This window comes from Telmatherina bonti (genome assembly GCF_933228915.1).
Source record: "Telmatherina bonti genome assembly, chromosome: 9".
NCBI lineage: Eukaryota > Metazoa > Chordata > Actinopteri > Atheriniformes > Telmatherinidae > Telmatherina > Telmatherina bonti.
In genome coordinates, this window is record NC_136627.1 from 29,575,080 (window position 1) to 29,599,786 (window position 24,707).

Below are 24,707 nucleotides of genomic sequence, written 5' to 3' on the forward strand. Positions count from 1 at the left end.
ATTTTCATTTGACTTTGGATTTGTTATTGGTGCAAAACATAAAGAGCTGACATTGAACAAAACTTATGAGTCATATTTTTGTCTGCCATTTGTGATAAATATATTAAACTCATGTCAAGAAGCATACGCTTTAGTTCAAATCCTACCTGAGAGAGGTGACCTTTGTATTTTCGTATGAGTCTATACACTTTGTTTAGCTAAATTCCTCAGAAATATTCTGCATAATCTTTCTTTAGATATTTAATGTTACTTTACAGCTGAGGACTGAGATAACACAAATAAAGTGAGCATACAAGGCAACTTACATGCATTAGTAAGCACATGCTGTTGATAACATGCTACCAGATGTGAGCGATGCAAAGCTCTTGGATGGGGGAGAAAGTTCCTATAGCTATGTTCACTGAGAACAACTTATTAACCCGAGCTGTCTCTTGAGAAAGGTTGTTAAATGTTAGACGTCCTTGTTCTGAAATCCACTGTGAAACATTTTATGAGTACAAACTGAGAAATATGAATGAATAAATATAATGAACCTAAGCTTTTCATCAAGTTCTGACATCCAGGGACGATGCATTTGCAGAATGAAGGTAAAATTTGTTAGTTTTGATTATGAAGTGTTTTGCAATTTTGGGCAGCTTAATGTTAAGTACAGAACAATTCAATAAAACATAGTAAACATCATCATGGGATGCTGCAGGAATTAACTTTAAATTAATTAGATTAAAGTCAATGAACTGAAACTTATAGGGATTATTACGTGTCAGCGTTATCGTCTGAATCAGACAGTAGTGATACAGAACGGCTCAGGGGAGACTGTTTTCCCTGATTTCCTGCGTGACGAGTAGACCGTGTTGTAATGAACCACATGGTCTTAGGCTCTGCTGCTTTGTTTTCCTCGCAGTGTGAAACACAGGCTCTCAGACAATCTGCACATACCTCTACTGTCCTCGCCTCAAAACAGATAGCTATGCTGTACATATTTTTTCCAATTTAGTTGTGTATCTTCTGTTTGTGACATGAAATGTCCTGTGCTTGTTTTTGTCATATGTCTTTCATACTGAAATTAATCTCCTGCTGTTGGATCACTCAGTAAGAGCAAGGAATGGGAAGAATTTATTGAGTAAATCTATTGATATGACACACAAATCATATTGAATAAAAAACATACTAAACATAAACTAATCATGAAACCAGGAAGGGAATTTGTACATATATAACAGACATTTTACACACTTGAAAAACTATATCAGTTTGAATTTTAGTTATTATGAGGTAGTATGTAAAGAAGTAATATAGCAGTACAGTATTTACAGTACTGCTGTGATACATCTTTAGCTGCTGCTCTTGGTGAGCCTGGTGAACTTCTACAGCAGCCCAATGTTGAGTGTCCTCTGTCAGGGTGTCACAGCGTGGTATCCCAGCTGCTAAGCAGAAGACAATAAACGTCTTACCCGGCTAATTGAGGATTCCAGACTTGCATGCTGTGTATGCTGACCGCCTCAAACGGAGCATAAGCAAAGACTCCACACACCTCTGAAGCCACCTGTTTACACCTCCCTTAGGCATCCTCAACCCTTACACCAGTGTTTTTCAACCTTTTTTGAGCCAAGGCACACTTTTTCTCACTGAAAAATCACAAGGCACACTCCAAACCAAAATGTTGTTGTTTTTTCAAAAGTCCATATAAGTAATATCTCGTCAAAGCCTCTTGAATAGAAATCAGATAAACACAAGAAGGTGGAATTTTATTATCTTTCACTGGGGCCTGTTTGAATGAACACAGAGCTGCTTTTTAGACCAATTAGGTGAAATTTGGTAATTTCTCAGGGCACACCTGATTATCTCTCACAGCACACTAGTGTACCACGGCACAGTGGTTGAAAAACACTGCCTTACACAAACACACATATAAACAGCTGAACAAGGACAGATTAAAATATGGACAAATAAATCAATAACTTTGCAATTTGTGCACTAATTTAAATGTTATAGGTTGGTTTTTTTTAGACTTTATTGCTTTTATAGTTCTCCTTCCTGTCTTTGTTTCATGAAGATGCTATTTCATCCCTTATTGCTGCTCAAAATCAAAATTTCATTTTATCTCTATTTTTTTTACAATGACAGAAAAGTATATTATCTATTTTTTTATGTTCAAAATGTATCTGGAAGAGGCTGATCACTGCTTAACCCTCCATTTTTGATTGAAATGATGATATATTTATTGATTATTCAGGACATAATTAATCAGTCCGTTGCCTCGCCAACACAGAGAAACAAAAAACTGTTCATGCTCACACACACTCTTAGGGATCATTTTGTGTAACCATTTCACCTAACATGCATGTCTTTGGACAGTGGGAGGTGGCTGGAGTACCCGGAGAGAACCCCCGCATAAACAGGGACAACATGCAGACTCCACACAGAAAGGCACCATTCGAACCTCCCTCTCATATACATGTGCTCGAATAAAAAAAATGAAAAGAACATGGCAGAATTTCTCAGTACTACATTGCAGTATTGGTGCCTAAACAGTTATAAAACACTTTCTTCTTCAACTGTGTCTGTTTTTTTTTAACTCTATGTGGAACACAGTTTGTTGTGTTTCTTTCTACTGGAGACATCGACCCCATCACTTCCTTCCTCAGTGTAGTCTGTGACCTCGACCAGGCTGCATAAGGAGTCCTGCTTACTTTGATAGTGGCCCACTTTTCCATAAAAGCGGTTAAATATTTGTATGTCCCTTTAAGTAAGAGGCTAGGATCAATATATTCGATCAAGATCTAATTTATGAGTGTTGATTACACTGTTACCCCCTTGTTACTGAGCTGTTTGAGTAAACATGAGGTTTACTCCAGGGTTCTTATTTTTAGATAAAAGTAGTTGTAGTTTAACTTTAACCTTGAGAAACTAATGTACAATTATGTCTGGTCTGTGTGGCATATCTTTCAGAAAGCTCCAGTGGTTTTGCTGCTTCACAGTTTGTCAGAAAATGAAGGAGACTGGAGCATCCTTCCTCTGCTGCCTCAGTGAGTATCTCTGGCCTGTGAAGGCTTGTGGAAGTACTCACAGTGTGAACAAAATGTTAGATTTTGAAGGTCTTATTTTGCGAATAACATGTTTACCACAGTTGATGAAAAGTCATTACCAACATATTAACTGTGATTTGGTTGCTTCACATTATAAAAAAATGCCTTCTTAATATGTTTTTTAGTATTTCAATAGGCATATCAGTGCAGTTAATCAGTGGTGCAAACAGCATGATGATCCATTAGAAACAGCTGTCTGGATGCTTCTTAAGAATCTAGTATGTGTTCATTGATTGTTAGAGATTTGTGTAACAGGCATCCATGGCAATGATTTGAGTCTTATATAATTAAAATAGCAGCCTAGCATCATAACGCAAGTGATTTGATTTGACTTGATCTGATTGCGTCCGGTTGTGCGGGGAGGCACAGACTTTTGTAGATTATGTCAGTGCATGGCAACATTCTTCTCATTTTGCATTATTTTTGACGACGCTTTGGCTTTCTGTCCGCAGCTTCGCCCACTCCTTTGGGAAAAACTCATCCTGGTTTGTGTTTCTTGAGGAAGAAACAAATGTGAAGATGGCTGCTTTTGTAAAAGTTTTGGCAAAGTTTGAGAAAAATAAAGTAAGTGTACCTCATTGTGTTAGTTTTCAACTCACTGGGTTTATTTTTGTGTCTCTGTTGGCCGAATTCATCGGAGAGTCAGAGCTTTCCGTTTCAAGCTCCAGCTTTTACTTGATCATTGCTTCAATTAAGAGAAACTGAATCAGGTTGGCTCCTGATCCTTCACAGCTGTCAAGCTTCACTGAGCTCCACCAGCTCACAGCATTGCCTGTCAATCATTGCAGGCTCAGCTCTGAACTTAATTTAAACCCCGTTGCACCAATCAGGAAATTATTTTCCTTCTGTGTGGGTCGATAGAGTTGGTCAATTTAAAATATTGAAGGGATGCTGCAGAAAAATCATAAACTGGTTTTGGAGCAAAAACTATATATATGTGTTTTTTCTTAATCCGACTGAGTATAATATGTTTCTCGTTCAATGGTTGTTTTATCAAGATAATCCAAATAGCTTCCACTCTTCTGAAGTTGATTATTATTTCTTGTTTTTGTTTTTTTTCTTTGTTTTTTTTTATAAAATTTATTTTTCCTAAATGCATTTGACAAGGAAAAATGAGCAAAAATAATATAACAGCTGCACTTTGATGCAGATGTTTGATTCGCTCTGTCATTCTAATGTGATTTATGCAAACCATGATTATGTTTCCACCATGTTTTCCTAAATAGGATTGTCTTATTTTCAACTAATTTACCTGCTTCCCATTTAAAGAAAAAGCACTGTTTTGGCATCATCAATGTAAAAACTAAATATTGGATCCCTTTAATTAATACATATATATATATATATATATATATATATATATATATATATATATATATATATATATATATATATATATATATATATATATTTTATTTTTTTTTATTTTTTTTCATTCATATATTGGCTTTTTTAAGATTTTATACTCGTACATTGTTTAGAAAAGTGGATCACGCATTGTGAAAGTTCTTTGCTTACATTTACAGCATTGTATTTTATACTTCTTGCTCTTTATCATTGTTTTTTATTTATTTGATTTTTCTTTCTTTTGATTTTTACTGTGGAAACATCAACAACTGTGAATTTTGTTAAGAAAATAAATCTTAAAATGAAGCACGGATCTCAACATCCTCATCAAAAAATTATATTTTCTTATCTATATTAGCTGTATATTATACATATATTTTTATATCACTATTTATTACAGTTGTGTCAAATGTTTGGTTTGGAGAATTTGTAGCTTCAGTATTTTGTCTTTGAACTTTATCTAAGAAGTATCTCATTATTTTCCCAGCAAGGTGCAAACTTACTCACCAGAAATAATTTCAAAGTTTTTCTCTGACAAGTGCAGCGTGAAGACTCCAAATTAGGCCAGAAGCCAAAATGTGTCGTTCTTATGACATTTTATTTTTCTACTTACATATTAAATTCTATTTGTTGGGATATATTTACCAGGAATGGTTTCTTGGTAAGCCTCTCTGTGATGAGGAGTCGACCATCATCCATCACTACGCCTTTGCAGAGAATCCTTCCATCTTTAAGTATCCAGACTTTGCTGCTGCTTGGGCGTTAAGTGTCTCCCTAGTTGTGCGGTGAGTTTGAGCTGTAAATCTGCATGTTTGTAAAACAAGCTCTGTATTTTATGCTTTGCAGGATTCAGTACAGTTTTATATACAGTTAGATTTATTGTTACAATGTTTTTCATTTAATCTGTTATTTTAGGCTTGCCAAAAAAGTGAGAGATGAGCCACTTAAATCTGATTTCACCATTGACCTGAAGCATGAGGTAAGATAATATCAATGTCACGCAGTTACCTCCAAATTTTCACATTAATTTATTTATTTACTTATAACTGCCTTTTGACCTTCTTGTTTCTCAATATCAAGTGTATGTCAGCCTGCTACTAAATAATCTATTCACACAGAATTAATAAAGCATGAAATCCATCTAACCTTGAAATAAAATCTCATTACCTTGGAGAATTGTCATGGTGTGGCGTCTGGCTGAAATTCAGTCAGAAATGCATGAAGGGGTTTTCTCTCTTTCTTTCTTTAAGTAAACACAACATCAGTATTATCAGGCCTAGTGTGGAGAATATTGTTCAGCTGGGGATGGGTTTTAATCCAGACATTAGCTTTATGAAAGATGATGCAACAAAGACTTCATTGTTTAAAATACAATATTAAAGTTTATTTGCACCAATTTAAGATTTATGTGTGACTTTATTTCCTTTATAAAGAAGATATTGTTTTTCTTACAGCAGCATTAAAGTAGATGTTTATTGCTTTTATGTTTGATTTTATTTAGTTACTTATTTTACCAACATTTAGTTATGAAACAGAAGTTACAGAATCATGCAGGGAGGAATGTTTTAATTGTTCTAACTTGTTTTATTTAATGTGCATAAATTGTTTTTATCATGTAAAGCACTGTGTGCTATCCTAAAGTTTAGTTTGATTTGATTTGATTTATTTTTCTTATATTTTTCTATTTGCCGGTGTCAATCCAGGTAAATCAGAAACAAATTAGCATCACGTCATAACGTACTTTAACCATTAAATATGCATTGGTTAATATCTGAAAGATTGCATCATGTTTTTAGCAGATAAGCTTGACAAAACCAGTCTTTATCCTTACAGGTTGCTTTATACATCTGGGATAACGGGAAAGGTCCACATCTCACTGCTGTTCCTGAATTGTGCACTGAGCCCGCAGACTCTCCTCATGCCCAGAGCTGTGCTACCACTTTAAGCAAAGAGCTTCCACTTTGTGTGAGTATCTGCTATATGTCTGGATTAGTTCAGATCCATGGAAAAGGAATGGGAAACATTTTAAATGACCACATAGAACAGTGACTTTCACTTTCTCAGTGAGAAACATGTTGTCAGATTAGGATCAATGGCATTTTTCTTTCATGCACAAGGCTGAGAGTATGCAGCAGCAACATGAACAAGGACATACAGCTTCAGGTGTCATCTCTTTTATATACCATTCAGTAGGATACTGAACTCAACCAAAAAAAAGTCAAATAAATAACAGAAATTCTGGGTATGTTATGCCAAAGTAATTTATACTGAGACCTAAATAACCCCTTATTGCCAAGTAACATAATTAGCATTGTTTCAAGAGTTACATTAGTAAGTTATGTCTTATTTTCTTGAGTTGAAATATAATTAGTTTAATGCATTATGATGTAGCTAAAACTCAGAGTTATAGTGACAGAAGCAACTCATCTTCTGTAAATTTATCTTTTCATCACATCAGGACTTATGGAAATTTACATTAAAATGTAAATGCAGAATTTACATTTTAGCAGGAGATCCGCCAAACCAACCCTCTAATTCCTTGTCTCCTTTGTTTTTATAATCTGGATTTGCCATGTACCCCATGTGCATTTATCATTTAAACTGACATCACAGACATTTTATATTTCTGCTAAATGTCAAAAGATGTTTATTTCTTTTTGAATGAGTTTTTTTTGCTGCTGTTTTTTCATTTTAAATAAGAAATAAGGAAGGATTTCTGTTGATTTAAGAGTGTTATGTAACACATTTCCTGGATTCAAGCCATTGAGGGTGTCAGACTAAAGAAGAACATGTTAGTATGATCACAGAGAAAATATTTTTTTTCAGCCTCTGATGAGGAATATTCAAGATAAAGTTTGACAGAATCTTCTTGTATCAAAGTTGTTGTGCATGTCTGACTCATATGTCATATGTCTGTGTCATGATTTCAACTTTTCATTTTTCATAAAAATCACAAATTTTTATGTAATTTTTATCTCATAAAATTCTGTGTTGTAAAGCTGTTTTACATAAAACGCTGTGTATATGCAGCTTTTAATCTGGCAAAATTTTGTTCTTATGATCCTCTCTATAGAACCACTGTCCTCATAATACTACAATCATTCAAACAAAAAGTTCCCATCGAGGCAAAAGAGAAGACAGCATTGGCTGTATTCACATTTGCATGGCAGAGTCTCAAGTGCAGCTATAGCAACACCTCTGCAATGTCAACAAAAAATATCAATTGCCTTAAAATGATAACAATCAAAGCAGCTATGTCTTTTATTTTAGACAATAACTCAGGTGAGCCTGTTGTGTTGTTGCTCTCTGTTTGCCTTGATCGTTCAGATTAGAAAATAGATCAAACTCAAGTCATTCATGAGTCTTTTAAACGTTTGTGACATAGACAAATGTGATAGGTGAGGTTTTAGGAAAGAAATTAAATATTTCTATAGGACTCATAACAAATATTTTATCCTTTCTGAGGTTCGGTGCTCTTAGGTTAAACATCTTCACAGATGCTTTGAGTCCTGTTATATTTTGATTAAATGCTTTTAGTTTAATAGTGGTTGGATTAATGTCAGTGCAGCCTGATGTGTCCGAAATAATGTGGGTAAAACTTTGACACCTATTAACACAATTGGAAGGTGCCAAATTTGGCACTGGGATGTTGATGAACACTTGTTTCTAGTTTGTGGCAATTTATTCATAAAATGATTGAATATTTGTATATCACAGTAGTTGCTCAGCCCCTCATGGTACTGGAGACACTTGCAGTGCAGAACATCCTGTTGATTGAAACTGGGTATGAGATGTTGTCCTCTGCAGCTGTGAGTGAGGAAAATAATCACGGCATCCTCAGTTTTGGACTGCAAAAGTTTGGCCAGCAGATGATGCATATTTTTGAAAAAAAAAAAAAGTTTTTTATTTATATACTTTGCAGTATTGAAATAGCAGAGTTGAAGAGTCCAGAACAATAGTATGAGTACTTTGCATAGACAGGACTTGTCTTGCTTTGTGAAGCAGCCAAGGCTTTCAGTGTTTGTTTGGGGAGGTTTCATACATGGCTTCTGCAGAAGGTTTCTGGTTTTGGGAATTCCTTGGGCTGGACCACCATGCATTCCTCTTCATGAATGTTCATAGAATTTAAATAATGTTTTAAACTGCAGAGTGTGAAGGCTAAGGCAAACCCTTCAGCTTACACCTCATTAGGAAATCCACTGGCCTTGGAGGTGTTTCAAATGGTTACTTTGTTTTAGAAGTCATCTTCATCTCATACTTAGCATTTTAACAGTATTATGTTAGTTCAAAGAGTTTATGCCTTAAACCCACTGAGCTCTGTGTCTATTTTAAATCATATACTTATCGTGACATTAGTATGTCTCTGCTACCGCTAGATCTGTTTAAACACTTTTGGATTTTCGTGAAGAGAAAACTTGTCTTGTATTTTAAGGTCACAGATGCTACAAATGTAAAGCTAATGCCTGAATCTGTGAGATGTACCACATGGTTATCAGCCACTCTCTGCCATATAAAAATCAAGCAAAAGGCAAGCTGAAGCTAAATTACCTCAGGCGATTTATGCAAAGATTTGCACATCTCTCACTGATGACTTGGACTCTGATGACTTCCCACTGCCTCAGACCTGAATTTCAAAACTTTTGGCTGCATACAGGGTGATATAGATTCATTGTTACTACCATTTGAATAATGTAGTTTGTTTGTTAATTCTTTGATTTATGTCTCATTTTTCATCAAGGGAGAGCCTGTAAATGTGGAAGATATTTTTGTTGCTGTGAAAACATGTGGGAAGTTTCACAGTGAAAGAGGTGAGTCACACTCCCACTCTTGCAAAGTCGCTTCCCTTAAAATGCTTCACATTTTAGACCTGCTTTTTTTTGGGTGATGGATTTGTTTTACCTTTAACATGTGTGACCGCATAAGTGCTTTTCTTCAGTATAACAAAATCATTCACTGAGTTATTCTGTCAAATTATTCATTAATCATTTGAAAGTTGCAGGTGGAAAAAAAAAATACTGTGGAGAAGTTAATTCACTGCCTCTCTCAATGCTGGGAATGCACAGTCATGCCGCTTATTGGCACACTCTCTGCCCGGCATTAAGCTTTTCTCTGTACGTCCGCTTCTCTTTTAACCTGATGAAAATCCTGAAGGTTAAGTCAATAGATCAAATGGCAAATTAATTACAGAGGGCTCAGACAAATTGTGTGCATTTGAAGGATGTTGTTCAAAAGTCATTTCACTAATTACCTTAATTACCGACTTCTCTGCCAAGCTGTTATTATCACATTCACATTGAGAAGGGATGGATATGAATGATAAATGCCTCTATCAGAGGTTAACTAATAGATCAATAAAGGAAGGAACACGAAAGTGTCTTCACCCACTGCTAAAAATGTATTTGTTCAACATGATTTTATGAACATAAAAAGGCATTAGTCAATATAAATTTTACAATTATGTAATGAAAGTGGGATAAACAAGCATCTCTGCCTCTCAGCCTGTGTCAGCCTAGAAAAGTGAAGCAGGAAATGGAGAGATGGAAGTTATGCTTAAAAAAAAATAAATAAATAACAGGCACACAGGTGTCTGTTGATACCTGTACTGTTGGGTTCTGTTGTTCTATGGATATATATTATATACAGCACACAAAACTTTATATCATCATTGTTGTGATGGAGCTGAGCTTGTTTAGGTTTTATTATGTCCACAAAAAACTCACAAACTTCTGCTGACATTCATAACAACATGGAGCCTAGACCTTGGCCCAAAGTTAACGGTGACAGGCAGATAAGGATGAGGCTATTTTCAGGAATTCTTGCAGGGAAGGAATCGCTTAAAGCTGCAGAAGTGGGATGACATTTACTGTTTTATGAAAAAAAATAGTACAGATAAATAAATTTGCCGTGTTTTTCTCTTGGCAATGTAAAATATATTTCTCACTTGGTCCAAAATATATGTACTTTTAAAAGCGATGCATTTGGCTTACATATGTCAGTAGGCCGTCAGAAAGAGAGTAGATAACTTTGGTGTCGTACATTCATTTAGAGGACTTAATGTTCTGTGCAATTAAGCGGGGTATGTCCATTTATCAGCAGCAGCAATGAGCCAAAATGAGTTGGGATATGTTGGCACTTTATTGGCAGATATACAGAATCATGTGTCTTTAGTGTAGACTAAAACTACTTTAATGCTCTTCTTAGATGAATCACACTGACATGCAGATAGTGTTCAATAGTACTGTACTTTAACTAATAAACCCCATAATCTGTGTATGTGTGTGTGTGTGCTTCTGCTTTCCTAAAGAGCTTTTCAGTCAGTCTGCTTCACATGCATTGCTGTGAACCAGAGAAAGTGTAGCGTTGTTTGAAATAATTTGGTTAAAATTGCTTTTCTTTTATGCTGCACAGCTGCTGATTGCCTGCATACGACACATCAATGGAGCATCTGTAAATTGTATCCACACCACCTGCCACCGCAATTTAATTTGCAGGCTTTGGGGAACGCTACAGTGAATGCAGACACACAGATACATGCAATTTCATTGCAAGTGGTCTCATCAAAGGCGGAGACCATTACAAAGCAAATTCTAGTTCGATTTTATTATAAATGCATCTGTTATCATCACTGTTCCCAACAAACTGTCCACATGTGAACCATAAAAAGAATTGAATGGATTGTGTTTGAGGCATTTTGATGCAATTATATTGTGTTAAAAAATCCTTTATTTTGAAAGGGTCATTTTGGGGTCATTGTTTCATTGTTAACTGCAGCTTTCAGAAAATTTTGTTGATCTATTTCTGCAATCTTATACTAGGAAAACCAATAATGTATCTGACAGATTCTTTCTATAAAATCTTTTTTTTTTTTAAAAATATGCTGGAAGTTAGCTTAGAGGCTAAGCTTTGTCTTGGCCAAAAGGCTGCATGTGTGAAAATAATTTTAAAACGTTCGTAACAGCAATAGTGCAGTTTTCCAGCTAAGGGCAACAGGTTACAGCACACTGCTTCTCATTAAACTCAATGAGATCACAGCGGTTTTCTTAAGCAGTCATAGCACTGAAGTTCAACTCTTATTATTACATTGCATTTTGTTATTACAATATTATTACATTTATTTAATTGGGGATAATTTCTATATTGCAGAGAGCCTCACATGAGCTTATTGTGATACTTTGTGAACACTACCATCTCTCTTTCTTTGCTCTAGTTCCAGTGATAAAGAAGACTTGGGAAAAGGATGCTTTATTTTTAGAGTACTACAGTGACCAGGCTGATCCCGCCATACCAACCATTAATTTAGGAGTGCCAAATACTGAAAGAGGTGAGTTTTTGCAGCCATTTTGTGCTCTGAAAGCTCTCAACCTCCTAACAGCAAATAGAGTAACTGGCCTTGGGTTGTGCTGCAGGCTGAGCTGCATGTGTAGGTTCATGAAAAATGATCTGGCAAAGTAAGGTTAAAAGTTAGACAACCTAAGACCTTGTGAAGGGAGTGTAATCCAAATCTAATTTTGCAAGAGGACGAGAATCAAAAAGAGTGTCAGCGGGGTATTTCTCAGCATTTTGTCTAAAAGTGTGCTTATAGGTCCCTAAAGAACGAAACGTCTGCTATGCAATCAAATGTTTTGCTTTATTTTAACAGGTCATTTAATTTAGTTTCTTCAAAAAATTTTTTGTAAACTTCCTGACTGCTCTCCAGTATTGTGGAGCTTCTTTCTGAACCAGAGCAGAAACACATTCATTTAGTCCCAATCAGCTGGGCAATTTCACATCATTTCAAGCAGCTGGGGCACCTTCATTATTTATTATTTTTCAAATATTTGCTCTCAATATTGAATATTGAAGAACTGAGAAGTAAAATATGTATTTCAGACATACAATACTGTGGCCTACACTAAGTGTGTGTTGTTAAAGTGTTGCACAAAGCTTCAATATATGAATCCAGTTTGAATTTTTCAGTATCAAGTAGTTACTGGGCGCACATTATGGTGTCCTATATGCATTAGCTCACTAGATATAATAACTCTTAATGACTTGTTAGACGCTCATATTTTGTACTTTTAAAGTGAAGAAAATGATTGAAACGCTGAATGTATATTTGTTTAATCTGGAAATAAATCATTGCTTTGAAATTACTGGCAAAAGGCAAAACTTTATCAGATTTGGTAAGTTCAAGTTTTTTAGTTTAGTAAGTCATGTATCCTGCAACTCTGCAGAATGGCATCAGCGCCAAGAAAAGTAAATGTAAGCATAAACTTTTCATGTTAATATGAAAGCTTTAGAGATGCTGGCCAGCAGATTTTGTTGACTTTGCACAAAGATATATGAGGTGTTCACCTTAATGTGCAGTTTCTATGCACGGCCAGACCAGTGAGCTCATTGGTGCATATTCATATTTAACTTAGAGTAAGCTGCTATTTCTCTTATTTTAAACATTGTGCCGGAAAATCAAATTGAATTAAAACTCATCTCAAATTCTTGTCAAGATTCCAAACATTATCAAAGGTATTGAATTATACCTTGAATCTGAAGAAGAACAGCACAGTTTAAGTGTGAAATCAGGGAGTCAGAAGGCGTTCAGTGATCAACGTCGACTGGACTGGTTAACAGCAGTGGCTCCTTCTGGGCCACAGGAAATGGACTACACTTGTTCATGATTGACAGAACGAAGGAGACCCTGGGACAGACCAGGTTTCTCTGTGATGTATCCCCCTCTGGTCTGAAAGCTTTGTGGTCCCTCAGGACGGAAGAGGATATTGTTAGGATGCAGAGCTGGCCTGTTTCTACTATTGCTCTCCGATGGATGGATGGATGGATGGATGGATGGATGGATGAATACTATTGTTTCACCATAACTCCTAGCTGAAATGCTGCCTGCATAAGAATGATTTGTATTCTGAGTCATAATAAGCTATTCCTTACATATACCTTATAATAATCTTTATCCCCAGGTAAGCTTTTGATTGGAGCTCCTGTCATTCCTGTCAATAGTCCGTATCAATTTCTTTATAGTCAGTGCTGTCAACCTATTCTGACAGGCATGTTAGCTATTCTATTTATAGCCCTAATCCCATCCTTTTAAAATCAGATGTTTATTAATGAATTCCAGAAACGTCTAAATAAATCAGCTTGAACTAGAGAATGGGAAAAGAACAAGGCCTGATGTGTCACAATGGATAGAAAACATGAAAAGAACCAACTCCTGGACTTGTGTGTTTGATCTGTGATAATGTGAAACTATAAAAATACAATGGGAAACCCAGAATAGTTTGTAAAGACAATAGACGCACTGTGCTGTAGCGCCTTCCTGCTTGTTCGCTCAAGAGAGAGAGGCATTCTGCAGTCTGATAGCTGTCGGCACAAAATTGCACCAAAAACCTCTCATGCTGCACCTTAATGGGCTGCTCTATCGACTGCAGCCATTTTCAGTCAACTGAAAAGGTTGTTGTTAATAGGAGTCTGGTTCAGTCTCCAGCCTGTGCTGCTTTCTCCAGGCAGCATCGTCGTCTAACAAAGATGTCTTTTGCTACCTCTTTTCATGGAGGCAGAGAAGGCTGCTGACTGCCACTGCTTAGCTGCTTGTGTGTGAGGAGTAGCCCGTTTTAGTGCTGAACCTCATTAAGAAGAAAACATCAACCTTTTCTAGAAAAGTTACACTGTTATCAGCTCGGATTGTTGTTGATGTAAACCCTTGTACTCGAGCCCCTGTAGCTCTACCTCATCAGTGCCAGGTCTCACCCTGCAACTAATTCAGTACAAATGTGTTTGTAGTGTTAATATTGTTGTTTTTACATGTTAGTATGTTGGGTTTTTTTTTTTTAATTAATTGTAATGTAATATCTCAAACATATCTATGGGTTCAAGAAAAGGGATGATGTGGGGTTTTTTTTTTATTGCATTATAAGGAAACATATATTTACTTTGTATAATAATAAATTAAAACAAAAGATTTCATAAACCTAAAAATACTAACATCTCTGACTTACAGCATCACTCATTTGAACATATTATACATAGAATACCCCTGCTCCTTTCTGGCATTTAGGATATTTTTATTGGGATGAAGTTCTGGCAAAGTTGTTTTAAAAAAAATCCAGAAAAAAGTCTGAAATTTTGACATTAAAATTTTCCGGTGTTTTACATTTCAAAGGCATCATTTTCTGTTGGCAATAATCCACATGATTTACAACTGAGTTAGCAAACAGGCACATACTGCCAGTGTTCATGTGCCAGTCAAAGAAAACCTATATTTAAGAAATTTAATCAATCGATGAATAATGTATCATGATTTTATGCGATAAGTGCAAATACATGTAATGATTGTAGTTTGTAATGGCTCACCTACAAGCCATTTATATCTGCGGTTAGCAAGGATCCTCTTCAATGCACTCTAGCATGTTGCATGTAATATTTCTAGAGTAATTCAGATTTAGGAGGTGGAGGGAATTTGGTGAGTTGCAAATTAGCAACTGGATATTACATAATCCTGTTTCCATTTAAGCAGAACTATGCAATAGAAATGGTCCTCATTGTAGACTTTAGTCACTGCAATACAAAAACTTTAATGGTCAATGTAACATAAACCTTCCAGTAGTTATGTGCCAGCAGTTGAAACTCTCTGGATTCAGATGTTAGCTTTCATATCTGTGTAGCAAAAAAAAGACAACTGGCAGCAGCAAACCAGAATTGAAAACTATCAGTTTATTCTCCAAAAGAGTTAGAGTTAAATTCTGTTTTCTCCTTTGCTTTAAACTGATTTTCTCATTCTCTTGCACTGAGCTCTAAATGATCAAACTCATAAAGTATATATATATATTTATATATATGTGTGTGTGTGTGTGTGTGTGTGTGTGTGTGTGTGTGTGTGTGTGTGTGTGTGTGTGTGTGTGTTTAATCCCTACGTAACCTAAACAGACTGATTTTCCCTTTCAGATTGGAAAATAAACAAAAAAAATTGGGGGTTTTTTTCAGTTTAATACAATTACTGTTGTATATATTCACTTCTAAAAAGTCTACACAGCTTGAGATGGCATAACTAGTGCAGAGTCAGTGTTCTCATATAGCAAATGTATAAGTGTAAAAAGGGAGATGACAGGATGATCCCCTGGGCCACAATATTGCTGCTTTACAGCTTATAACTCGTATCCAGCATGCAGCTGTTGCAGGCTGCATTTGACTGGAAATAACTTCTAAAATGATAAAGCTCATTGATTTTTTAATAACTTTTTGTTTCTTTACTTTACTTTTAACAACATTTAAATCAAAGAAAATGATTGAAAATGTCTCTTCCTGGTTATATTTGGTCTGGCTCCTTTGAGTGAAGTGAAAGAGAAAGGAGGCTACCTGTTTCCTGTTTGTTATTGATCAGTTTGACATTGTGATATTGTATTGACTTGAGGGTGTCCCTCTTATTGATTGAAGGTGTTTCAATCATCCTGCTGTATTTTTCACTACTGGATCAAAATATCTGAAAAGGATGTCTGTGACTCAGTCAAGAACATAAAGATCAATGAAACATGAGGGAAAAAAACTTCATCTACATCTGTAGCATTGTACAAACACCAAGATTATGTGTCGATATAAACCTCAAATAGGCAAGAGATGCCTTTATGAAGAAGTAAAAACTAACTCCATTAATTAAAAAGGGGAAAAGAAGAGGCCACGGCCTGGCTCTTTTCATCCTCTAAATTACATCAGTATTTTCTAAGTCTGTGTTAGCAAAGACTTTTTCAAAGGTCACCTAGAAGAAAGTGTCTCCTTCACTGTAACTTTGACTTGGGTTGCATGCCAGTTTTTATTTTTGGGGGGAAACTATCTAATGCTGGCAGCAATCCACAGTCCGTCATCAAGGACTATCTGGTAAACAGCCAAATACTGAAGCTCCTGTCAGTGTATACAGATAGTCAAGCAGACCTCATAAGAGATTTTATATCCCGGTCTGTGTACAGTAGATTGGATTAGCATTGTGGATTCAGTCTGATGTCTAAAAACAGATTTACCAGTAAATAAGATTGGTTGACTAACAAAAACCTTATTTAGAAATACAAATTGCAGTTGGTCGTTGAGGGACATTTTTAATCTTTCTTTTCTTTTCATAAGCATGAGAAGAAATGATATATGATTAAGGTCAAAGATATATAAAGCAGTTTATTTTGTTCTGCAGTGATGCATGATTGCTCACATAAAAGCAAGCATGCATAATTTTTAACCTTTCCTTGGGCGTTAAAGGTATGCGAAGTATTGGTGAGAACAAATCTGAAGTTTATTAGGAATCAGTATTTCAGGGGTTTGTAATTTGTCACTTTTATACTTGCTTCTGCAATTGTATCATGCATCTGAGTCAAATAAATTTAAATCATATACAAACAAAATGATTCTGGATGGTCCCATATTAAATGAATTAAATAAATAAATCCTACCCATGGCCTATAAAAACAAGCTTTGAACGCTTTCAACATAATTGATCAAACTGCTGTGACGGCACATCCCTACAGTAAATATGTATTTTGCAAAAGATGTTTGTTGTGAAAAAGTAAACTTAGTCTGAGTTTAAACATGTAAATAGTTTGCACAAGTGGGAAAAGGGATGAAGCAAGACCCTGAAAATGACAAGTAGAATAGGATTATCATGTAAATCCACATTCTTCTGTATTCATAGTGATTTTTTTTTTCCAGCAGTGCGTTAAAAAACTGGAAGAAAAGCAGTCAAGTATGGGCCGCAAAGGAGCTTTTTGTAGTATTTAATTAGAAGCAGTAGTTTTTACTTGTGTGTGAATGTTTTATGAAAGTCTAACATTTATAACAGACTTTAGAGCATTACTAACTACTAACTATCCGGAAACCCCTAAAAGTCTGGTATTGGGTTTTATTCCTGTCAACAGTTCAAGGTGTCCTTTCTTATTCCATATTCAGACATGAGGGAGGAAAAAAAAACACCTTGGGTACCTTATAAATAAAACAGTAGGACCTCAGTATTCTTTGTGATGCATGCCACCGGGGATTTTTATGCCTCGGCTCTCAGCCCCAATAGTGTGTAGAGATTTGGATTCTGATGGAAATATTTCTTTGGGCTCTTGGAAAATATTGTTTACTTCCACATCACAGTTTTTGTTTTCAGGAGTTGGCAGTGCATTTTGTTCCATCTTGCCGTCGTGTCAAACATGCCAGAGTTAAAGTTTGATCTTCCTGGCCCATCAAGCCAAACACTCGTTATTATTTCTGTAAGATGTCAGACAGGAGACAGGAGCTTTCTTTCTTCTTACAAAACTCTAAAGGACGCGGTTATAAATTGAGAAGGCCAAACAGTAACATTTCTACTGAAAGCACTTCACTGGAAACTTTAAAAACATAGTTTTTAGTTTAAGCCTCTTAAAAGTCTATTCACCTGTTTGATCTCAGAAGTTGCTGATGTGTGCCTTCTGCTTAATGTACTACTGAGGTGTCCTTGAGGAGAAGAACTGCTGCTCCTTCCCACTTACAATGCACAAACCTGTCAAATGCAAGCACAACAGATATGACAATGAGAACCAGTGCACATTGTCAGGTAAAGGTACAGCATTTCTACTGTACTTCAATCTAGTAAACCTACAGACTTTAATGTTGTTTTTGTCTATTCTAATTGAAACTGGTTTTTGCCTCCTGCCCTTCGAAATCTATTAGTGCTCACAAAATTAATGAACGTAATTTTTGCTGCCGTTGCCCTGGAAATTTATTTGTGTGTATTCAGGCATGTGCCCAAATACACGCTTATACCAAGTGTGTTTTTTCTCCCTAACAGGGTCATTTATCTTTGTAAAACAGAACACATGGTCAATATGTGATTAAGTCATACTGGCCACTGTATTGATGGCGTGTCTGTTTCCAGGCCACTGCGGAAAAACATTTGCAATCCTTCAAAGATTTCTAAGCAACGCTGTCCCGAACACTAAGTGGCTTCTCATTGTGGATGATGATACACTCATCAGGTACGATGTCGTGATGTGAAAATGTGTGCTGTATTTTATTGTAAAACAGAAAATAAAAAAAGGATTCAGTTCGTCCTAAAGTTCGGCTGACTCAGCCGATTCTGTCTCCGCCGTGAAAAAAAAACTTGGAAGTATGAAGTCACTTTAAGGCAATGAGTTTTAGAGATATTAACATGCTGCCAAATGTCTGGAACACCCAGCATTTAAATTCATATCCGTCTGATCTTTTTTAACTTTCTGTCAGGTCGCCGCCTTCATGTGGAAGCCTCGGGGAAAGTGCAGTTTTTCCAACCTTTAAATGAACAGTTTCATCGTCATTTAGGCACACACTTTCCTGCCTTATGATGATGAGTGTGTGTGATGAGTTTGAATCTTTCTCTCTGCTTCAGCCTCTCCAGACTGCAAGTCTTGCTGAGCTGTTACGACCCCTCTGAGCCAGTATGCCTCGGAGAGAGATATGGCTACGGCTTGAGTCAAGGTGGTTACAGCTACATCACAGGAGGCGGAGGGTGAGTTTTACTGCTCAGATGCTTTGGGAATAACAATGATGGAGATACAAATGCAGCAGAGGAACTAAAGTGCGTGTCTAATGAAAATCATGTTATCTTTAATGTACAGATAAGCGTTTTCAGTGTGCTCTGAAGAGAATTTGGCTTGTGGGCTGTATTACAGGAAAGATGTCCAGTAAATATTTGGAGTAAATTACTACAGAACACAGTCTATAAACTTCCTTGTCTTATCAGCTTGAACCACAAGACAGGAAGTCAATGCTTCTCACACTTCTGCTACAAATACAAATTAATGATCATTTTTAAAAAGGCATAATATCTGAAACTGTTGCTCATTGAATATTCTTTTATGATTGAATATATAACATTTTTGTGGTAGATATGCAAACCATGTAGAAAAATGTGGAGACAAGATTTTGAGCTGTGTGAGAAAATCTATTTAGCTACTGTTGCCGTGACACTTCAATTGTGCACCTGCCAGTTTTCACATATTGATATCCTTGGAAATAAAATAGGGGGAGGGGGGACACTTTGCACAGGCAATGGACCTGCCTTTTTTATGTGTAATTGTTTCTCATTTCACAGTGTCAATTCAATATGCAGTTTCCCTGTTGCCCTCCCACTGAATGAATAAAATATGCACTATGATCCCTGAGATGATAACTGAGACATGTGCAGCACATAATGTTTTCTGGTTATTTCCAACATTTTTGCCTCTAGACAGCTGATTTACAGCGCAGCTAAATCGGATTTGTTGTGTATCTCGTTGTGCCCCTGCAGTATGGTGTTCAGCAGAGAGGCTGTGGTCCAGCTTATTAACAGTGGCTGCAAATGCTACAGCAATGATGCGCCAGATGACATGGTGCTGGGAATGTGCCTCAATGCTCTCAGGCTTCCTGTTACACACAGCCCTCTCTTCCACCAGGTTGTATTTATGCTCTTTCAAATATTTTTGTTGTGCGTCTCCTTGTCACTTATTTTATCTACTGTCAAAAGAATTCTTGTTGAAATGCCATTTTTTTCAAAATACACACACAAAAAAAAATGCTAGCGTGCTTTTTTAGAGAGATTTTTTATGTTGTTTAGAATGTATTGCACAAACAAAGTTATATCACAATGCATGTTTTACAGATTTATCAACCAGAGAAAGATTCAGTGACCATTAAAACAGCTGGCTGGGGTTTATCATTTAAAATTCCTTTATGCTCACATAAGTGTTTTTGTTTATGCTGAACTGAAGTTATATTACAGATAAAAAAAAAACATTTATACATCTTCAGTCTGACAGACTCAGATATTTCTTTGTTTGTTTGTTTACAGGTAGATACAGAAGTACTTGATAGAGGATATTATCAAAGAGGATCCCAGGGAATAGGATCCTGCCTAGTATCGCTCTGTTGCTCAGGGCCTAATCCTGTGCTGCCATGATCAGTGTCTCTGTGCTGTCCTTCAGTCCAGCCCTCTGCAGCCAATCATAGGACTTGTTTATATCGGCCACTTTGGTGATCTGCCGGTGGTACGTCGCATGCAGGGGCTTTTCCTCCCATGATGGTTCTTCCATCTCGTGTTCCTCCAGACTCCACAGTCTGAGACATTCAATAAGTGCTTCATCCCTTGGTGCCCTCTTCCTGCTGTATTTGTGGAGATTGGATGTTTCATCTTGGATAGTGGCCTTGATGTTCACGAATCCCTGGCCCCCTTCTTTGTGCTTATTGTATAGTCGCCGGACACTGGATTTGGGGTGGAACCCTCCATGCATGGTGAGCACCTTCTGTGTTTTGACATCCGTGGTCTGAGCTTCCTCCTTTGGCCATCTTATTATCCCAGCAGGGGATAATATCCCAGCAGGGTATTGGATCACTGGCAGGGTGTAGCTGTTAATTGCCCGGATCTTGTTCTTGCCATTGGGCTGACTTCTCAGTACTTGCCTCACTCGTTGCAGGTATTTAGCTGTGGCAGCTTTCCTTGTGGCTTCTTCATGGTTGCCATTCACCTGTGGTATGCCCAGGTACTTGTAGCTGTCCTCCACATCTGTTATCCTGCCCTCTGGGAGTGCAATGCCCTCCGTATGGATTACCTTCCCTCTATTTATTACCATCTGCCTACATTTCTCCAGTCCGAGTGACATTCTGATGTCCCTGCTGTAGATCCTGGTGGTGTGGACCAGTGAGTCGATGTCCTGCTCCCACTTAGCGTACAGCTTGATGTCATCCATGTACAGGAGGTGACTGATGGTTGCCCTATTCCTGAGTCGGTATCCATATCCAGTCTTGTTGATTAGTTGGCAGAGGGGGTTCAGGCCTATACAGAACAGCAGCGGGGACAATGCATCTCCTTGATATATGCCACATTTGATGGAGACTTGTGCAATTGGCTTGAAGTTGGCCTCCAGGGTGGTCTGCCACAGCCTCATTGAGTTTGCAAGGAAGGTCCTTATGCTGCCGTTGATCTTGTACAGCTTCAGACATTCCAGGATCCATGTGTGTGGCATTGAGTCGCAAGCTTTTCTGGTTTCTGTCTTTCTGGTTTTGCAGTCTTGGGCGACTGTTCTGTTAACCGGCAGCTGGTGTTTGGCACCTCTGGTTCCTTTGCCAACGCCTTTCTGTGTCTCCGCTATGTATTGATCCATGTGCCCACTTACCTTAGCTGCTATGATGCCTGATAGGAGCTTCCATGTCGTGGAGAGGCAGGTTATTGGTCGGTAGTTGGATGGGACTGATCCCTTGTGGGGATCTTTGAGTATCAGGACTGTTCGTCCCTTGGTCAGTAATTCAGGGCGAGTCCCATCCCTCAGGAGTTGGTTTATTTGTGCTGCCAGGCATTCATGGAGTGAAGTCAGCCTCTTTAGCCTGTAGGCATGGATCATATCAGGGCCAGGTGCTGTCCAGTTCTTCATACCTGAGAGTCTATGCTGGAAATCTGCCACCGTGATGGTAACTGGACCTTGTTCAGGGAGGGAGCTGTGGTCTGCTCTGAGGTCTTTTAACCACTGTGCTTCACTGTTATCTGATGTCTCCTTCTCCCAATTGCCTTGTTCTGTCTCCAGCTTTGGTGGGTCAGCTTGTGTAGTATTACCATGCCACTGGGAGTACTCTTTAGCTGAGTGAGTTGAAAACAGCCAATTCATTCTTCTGGCTTCAACTTCTCTTGTGTATCTCTTCTGTCGTGCAGCCAATGCTTGGAGTCTTTGTTTGGCAGTTTCCAGAGCCTCAGGTATGGACATCTGGCTGTACCTCTCTGGCACCCTCTTCATGGTTGTGCCCTTCTGGAATTCTGACTGGTGACTAACTTCCCTTCGAGTTGCCTTGATCTTGGTTTCTGACCTCCTCTTCCATGGTGCCTCCTTCTTGCCCTTGATGTTATGTTTGCCAAGCTTCTCCAGGATCATTGTTGCTGCACTGTATATCAGCTCATTGGTTTCAGTGATGGTCGGGAAAGGGATTGTACTTATTGTGGCTCACTCTCATTTTCGTTATGATGCTGTGCCCAAGGCTGATTACCTCACAAACACACACACACACACACACACACACACACACACACACAAAGAAAAAAAAAAAAAAAAAAAATATATATATATATATATATATATATATATATATATATATATATATATATATATATATATATATATATATATATATATATATATATATATATATATATATATAAACATATAATATGTGTGTGTGGGGTGTGTCTCTATATGTGTGTGTGTGTGTGTGTGTGTGTGTATTTTGGATGTTCGACACGATTTTTAAAGTTCTTTACATACTAGTTTAAGTATGACTGAATTTGCAAAACATGGTGATTATAAAACTCCAATAGAGAAGATGATTTAGCCCGACAGCATTTAAATCACTTTTTTTCTAAGTTGTCTTATGGCATTGCGAAATAATTTTTCCAGTTTGGCTGTGCATGAAAATTAGAACCACAAAATCAGATTTCATGTGAGACCCGGTACTAAATATGTCCTGTAATTAAACTAAAGAAGGAGTGGAGTAAAGTAAACACAAATAGTCAATACATGCTCAACTATAAGTTAATTTTTCTGCAGACACAAAGTAGAATATCAGGGACAGTACATGAAAGACTGAGATCATCATGCAGTGAGATTTATTAGTAGTTGAAAATGTAATAATGGATATTTAAACTTGTGGTGTGTAAAGATAAAGTAATACCTTCACTAAAGAATAAAAGCTTTACTTAAGTCTGCAGTTTCTGAAATTTAACTTTGGTTTGAAAACCATGACTTTTGCTCCCTGAAGTCTCCTGTTACTACAATGAAATATAAATGACTGAACTTAATTCTTCTTTTCAGGCTCGCCCAGAGGACTATGCCAGAGACCTTTTAGCCCACCAGGTGCCCATCTCCTTCCATAAACACTGGAACATTGATCCTGTTGCTGTTTTCAACAAATGGCTTAAGGATGACCTGAGGGCAAAGGCTTCCAATGAACTCAATAAAAGTGCCAAGACTGAGTTATGATGAGCAAACAACTTGTCCATAGAAAAGTGTATGTTTGTACAGAGTGAGTGTGTGTTTTATGTCTTGAAAATAATATTCATTCACAGATGTAAATGTTTTTGTATAGTTGAAGTTGAGCTGTTATTAAGATGGACTTATGAGTGTGAGTGTGTTTTCCTGTCTGAGTTGCATGTGAGGGTTACTGTTCATTTTGGAACTATGAATATAATATATGTATATTTATATGTATAGTGACCTGTCTGAACTTTGCAGAGGAGCACATCTTTTTTTTCTCTGATTGATCTTTCAAAAAACTAATCACTGATGCTGTACAGTGTGCTCATTTTTTACATAAAAGTACAAATGACATGCAAAGTTTTTGGTTTTCACTTTGATAATTGGCTTATCACTCCATTTCTTTTAATCCAACCATGTAATAATAATAATATTATGAGTTGTTAAGATTACAAATGTAAAATAGTAAAAAGAGACCACTTGTTGCAACAGATTGGCATTTAACATTCTTCCAGCTTACTGAATTTTAACATTACTCCTAAAAATTAGCCCATCACGAAGTTGTTAAAGAGACTCTTATGAGGAAGGTAAATGCCCTGTTTCTACATTGAACTCTACATGCCTATTTATTCCATTTTCCATTTTCCAGTCATTTTAACCTCCAATAGAATTAGGGAAGAAAAAAGTCATCATTTGATGGACATACTTTCTTGTAAAACATTACCTGATATACTGGAGTGAAGCAGTAAAGGATTTTATTAACGTCAATGCTAACTTTTCCTTTTTTCTCTGTCCTAGATAATTAATTGGTGGACTCCATGATTTGCTAATCATTACTGAAAATCTTATAAAGGCTTTGAGTTACAGTTGAGGAATTAAACATTTCTTCCACTGGCTATGTGCCATCTTTTGAAAGATTTAATTGCAGCTGTAATTCTTCTTTCTCAAAAAAAACTGGAAGTGACTGCTGCCTCGTAATGGTGACAAAAGCTGTGGAAAAGCCAAGTATAATGAAAGGTTTCAGATTACACTCAACGAATGCAAATATGAAAGGTTAATGAAAACTCGTTACTGTCTATGAAAAGCACATTGTGAAACAGGATGTGTTCTTCTACTTATAGATTTTGTCAGCATTGTGGTGCTATATTTACACTCTCCTAATGGCAAAGTAGGCTGGCACTGGTTCATAAGAACTCTAATAGCCATAGGCATTTGATGCAGTGTAATAACTCAAGCAGACATCCTCTAACACATCTATGAATTGTAAGCTATTTGTTGGAAACAAATTAAATTCCTAGTGAGGCTCACACTCACATAGAGT

At 36.9% G+C, this 24,707-nt stretch overlaps 1 protein-coding gene across 1 annotated transcript in view; it reads left to right on the plus strand.

The window, feature by feature from the left end:
- The window catches only part of b3glcta (beta 3-glucosyltransferase a), a 69,169-nt gene extending 45,374 nt beyond the window's left edge, over positions 1-23,795 (plus strand). Inside the window, exons 5-15 of the mRNA XM_079246139.1 lie at positions 2,950-3,026; positions 3,539-3,650; positions 5,082-5,218; positions 5,349-5,412; positions 6,267-6,398; positions 9,172-9,241; positions 11,641-11,754; positions 18,295-18,394; positions 18,784-18,903; positions 19,684-19,828; positions 23,225-23,795. Of these exons, the coding sequence (XP_079102265.1) occupies positions 2,950-3,026; positions 3,539-3,650; positions 5,082-5,218; positions 5,349-5,412; positions 6,267-6,398; positions 9,172-9,241; positions 11,641-11,754; positions 18,295-18,394; positions 18,784-18,903; positions 19,684-19,828; positions 23,225-23,392 (1,239 nt within the window). The 3' untranslated portion in view covers positions 23,393-23,795. The remainder of the gene's footprint in view (positions 1-2,949; positions 3,027-3,538; positions 3,651-5,081; positions 5,219-5,348; positions 5,413-6,266; positions 6,399-9,171; positions 9,242-11,640; positions 11,755-18,294; positions 18,395-18,783; positions 18,904-19,683; positions 19,829-23,224) is intronic.
- Positions 23,796-24,707: the final 912 nt, after the last annotated feature.